The sequence below is a fragment of the Pezoporus wallicus genome, unplaced genomic scaffold (genome assembly GCF_028554395.1).
Source record: "Pezoporus wallicus isolate ANWC-B61680 ecotype Strahan unplaced genomic scaffold, APGP_CSIRO_Pwel_v1 contig_5261, whole genome shotgun sequence".
Taxonomy (NCBI): domain Eukaryota; kingdom Metazoa; phylum Chordata; class Aves; order Psittaciformes; family Psittacidae; genus Pezoporus; species Pezoporus wallicus.
The window spans coordinates 2,417,870-2,421,542 of record NW_026642423.1 but is presented as its reverse complement, the minus strand read 5'-3'; the positions used below and the strand labels follow the sequence as shown (position 1 = coordinate 2,421,542).

General features: G+C 43.5%; 1 protein-coding gene across 1 annotated transcript; it reads left to right on the top strand.

The window, feature by feature from the left end:
- Positions 1 to 209: 209 nt before the first annotated feature.
- Positions 210 to 2,770, top strand: RPL37A (ribosomal protein L37a). Its single transcript, XM_057430136.1, has 3 exons — positions 210 to 401; positions 1,257 to 1,339; positions 2,606 to 2,770. Exons 1-3 carry the CDS (start codon positions 225 to 227, stop codon positions 2,667 to 2,669), a joined length of 324 nt encoding a protein of 107 aa, XP_057286119.1. The 5' UTR covers positions 210 to 224; the 3' UTR covers positions 2,670 to 2,770.
- The last annotated feature ends 903 nt before the right edge of the window (positions 2,771 to 3,673 follow it).

The following is a 3,673-nucleotide window of genomic DNA, read 5'->3' as shown; positions in this document are numbered from 1 at the left end:
TGGTGGTGCCTGGCGGGCAGCGCTCCGTGTGAGAGCGGGCTGGGCCTGCGGGGGGACGTGGCTCTGCTCATGCTTGGCTGCCCGAAGTGGCCCGGTAGGAGCTGGGAAGCCTTGCACAACTAACGCGCTTAATTACAGCGTCAGGGTGAGGCGTCGGTCGGCTGCGGCGACGGTTTTGAGTGCCGAGCACCTTGGTGTGTCAGGAGAGGGCAGCAGCTGAGGAGATGGCAGTCTCACTAAAGTTAAACTTGTTCTGGTTTGTCTCCCAACAGGCTAAGCGCACCAAGAAGGTTGGGATTGTGGGTAAATATGGTACCCGTTATGGTGCGTCCCTTAGGAAGATGGTGAAGAAGATTGAGATTAGCCAGCATGCTAAGTATACCTGCTCCTTCTGTGGCAAGGTGGGAGACCTCCTTCCCTGAAAATGTCTTGCTAAATAACTTGGTTACTGATGTTAGGAATGTGATTTGATGCTTTGGTAATTTTTCTACTGAAGAGAACTCCACTAGTTTTGAGACAGTGATTAGTTTATTGTGAGCTTTAGGCTACTGTCAGAGCCTTTATAAAATAAAAATAGTAGCTATTTCATATGCGTGTTTAATGGTAGTTAAATGAAAAAAAATATAGTACATAAAATAGTGAGAAATATTGTTATACCATACATTTTAGGTATCTAATGAAAAGACCTAACTGAATTAAAACAAGGCATGAATTTGAGCTTCTTCCTGTCTTCAGTAACTGTACAGCTTACCTGGAAGAAGAAGAGAGCTTGCTTTTCCCACTTAAAACTTTTCATTGTATGTGTGCTGTATAACTGTATGAAAAAGAAATTCTGATAAGTAATCTTATATGCATATGTACATAATCAAAATTGACTCTTAAGTCTGTTTTTTGGCAGTTTGAGAGGCTCATCAGCTTGTACTTTATGCAGATAATGTTTTTTGATTATCTGTAAAGTGGGTATCTTTAAGTGGCTGGAAATTTAAAAATATTTTCAGCTGTTTATTTTATGTTTAGAGTCTTGCTCATGTGATGTGGGAATGTTGATAACCCCATTTACAGAGCTTTCTAAATACAGTATAGGTCTAGGCAAACCTATTGTCTTCGGTGATGGGAGACTTGCCCTGGTGAAAGGAGTTTAGGTACCCACCACTTACTCATTAGATGCTGTTCAAAGGGGGTCCAACTGTTTCCCTTTTTCAGCTGTTGGGAGAGTGCCTTAACTTCCTCCCCTCCCCCCCCGCCTCTTATTACAGACCAAAATGAAGAGGAAGGCTGTGGGTATCTGGCACTGTGGATCCTGCATGAAGACAGTTGCTGGTGGTGCTTGGACTTACAAGTAAGGAAATAAAGAGGCTCCTATCAGCATTTATTGTCACCCAACTGAGACATAAGACAGCTTTTTTTCTTTTTTTTAAATTTTTTAGTGTTAATATAGTAACCTTTAAGTAGATCTGTCTCCAGTCAGTGATATGTGGGTTTTTTTTTTTCATGCGTTGTTAAAATTTGATTGGAATGGATCAAACTGGATTTGATTGCTGTTCTTTCCAGTGTCTGTTGTGCAGCTTCTGAGAATGTTGCCTTTTACCCACCATATTACTGCTACTGGTTTTGGTGGGTCCCTCCAAAATTTCTTTATCTTGCTGGGCTTTATCGAAGCAGTTGTTTTATTCAGAAACGCAAACACTGCATCTTTTCCCAAACTTCAAATAAGGAATTTGAAATGCTTGCAAATCCTTTTCTTAAATAGTCTCTTCTGTGCCTCAGCTGTAGTAGCGTTTCTTACAGGAGCTGTAAACTACAGCTGCTGCTTGTGTGAGATATTAGGCTTGGGCCAGTTTTCTGGTGATGGAAGAAAAGGAGCAGAGAGAATGGCTGGTTCATCCAGCTATCTTGGGATGGAATCGCTGGGTGGATGACACCTGACAGATGTCCCACTGACTTACTCTGAAAAGAGCTTCAACAGCTGCTAATAAATCATGCTTCTGGGGATAATTTATTAGGCATGGGGATTATTTTTCCTTCCTTGATTCTTTTGACTGTATAAAAATCTTAATTATGTGAGGGTACTCTTAATTCTTCTTTCAAAGCCTAAGCTGCGTGTTTTGATTTTTTTTTTGTGTGTATGTGTGTGTTTACACCCCAACCAGCCTTTTCAGTCACAGGCACAGATACAGTAGGCAAAACCAGATTTACTCCAAGAAAAATGATTTCCATGCTTTCCTTTTGTTTTAAAAGCATTGAATCATTGTAGTCCTTGTAATGGTCCTTTTGCTTACTCCCTTCCTTTACTCTCCTTCCCCCCACAGTTCTGGTAAAAGACACTGTTGCCCCGCACATGGCAGTCACTAGTAATCTGAGCCCATGTGTTTGTGCATGTAGTCAATGTGTGACTGACTAATTTGAGTTGAGATGTAGCTTGTGAAGTTGCATCTTCAAAAGGTTGCTTTGTTGTCATGAAAATCAAAGTGGAATTAGCCCCTGTTGACCATACAATCAAACTGTGACTATTGGAAATGATTAATGGTTTCTCAAAAAAATAACACTGTCATGGGTTGTTCTGCTGCTGTGATTCTACTGCATGTGATTCTGTTGCTTCTTCCAGTACCACCTCTGCAGTGACGGTCAAATCTGCCATCAGAAGACTGAAGGAATTGAAAGACCAGTAGAAACTCCTTCCCATTCTCCTTGTGAAACATCCTATTTTTCCCCTCTGCTAAGATCTGTTCTATTGTTGTTTTTATTTCAACAATAAAAATGTAATAATGGAGAGGAATCATGATCGTCTTTCTACAGTAATTCTGATCTATCTTGCTGTGTGTGGTGGGTTGACAGTGACTGGACATCAGGCGCCCACCAAAGCTGCTCTGTCACTCCCCTCCTGAATTGGACAGGGGGTTTAGAAGATACATCAGAAGGCTCATCAGTCGAGATAAGGTCAGGCAGAGATCACTCAGCAAGTACTGTCACAGGCAAAACAGACTCAGCTTGGGGAAGTTAGTTTAATTATTACAAATTCAGTCAGAGCACATTAATGAAATCTTAGAAACACCTTCCCCCCACCCCTCCCTTCTTCCTGGGCTTGTTCCCAGATTCTCTACTTCCTTCTCACCAGTGGCACAGGAGGATGGGGAATGGGGGTTGTGGTCAGTTCATCACAGACATTGCTGCTGCTCCTTCTCAGAGGAAGGACTTCTCACACTCTTGTCCTTCTTCAGTGTGTGATCTCTCCCACAGGCTGCAATTCTTTATGAACTGCTCCAGAATGCGTCTTTTTCCATGGATGCAGTCCTTCAGGAACAGACTGCTCCAGCATCGGTCCCCTGTGAGGTCACAAGTCCTGCAGCAAACCTTCAGTGTGGGCTCCTCTCTCCACAGGGCCTCAGGTCCTGACAGGAGTCTGCTCCAGCACAGCCTTCCCATAGGGTCACAGCTTCCTTTGGCCATCCCTCTCTTCCAGTGTGGTGTCCTCCTGAGCTGCAGGTGGAATCTGCTCTACTCTGGGCCTCCGTGTGCTGCATGGGGACAGCCTGCCTCACCACAGGCTACAGCACTGGCTGCAGGGAAATACCTGCTATTGCATCTGGAGCATCTCTTCCTTCCTACACTGACCTTGGTGTCTACAGAGCTGTTTGTATCACATACTATCACTCCTCTCTGGCTGTAGTTGCTG

Coding starts and splice junctions, on each gene's coding strand:
- RPL37A (XM_057430136.1), top strand. CDS start 225: ATGGCAGTCTCACTAAAGTTAAACTTGTTCTGGTTTGTCTCCCAACAG. Junction 402..1,256: donor CCTGCTCCTTCTGTGGCAAG/GTGGGAGACCTC, acceptor CTCTTATTACAG/ACCAAAATGAAGAGGAAGGC. Junction 1,340..2,605: donor GGTGGTGCTTGGACTTACAA/GTAAGGAAATAA, acceptor TGCTTCTTCCAG/TACCACCTCTGCAGTGACGG.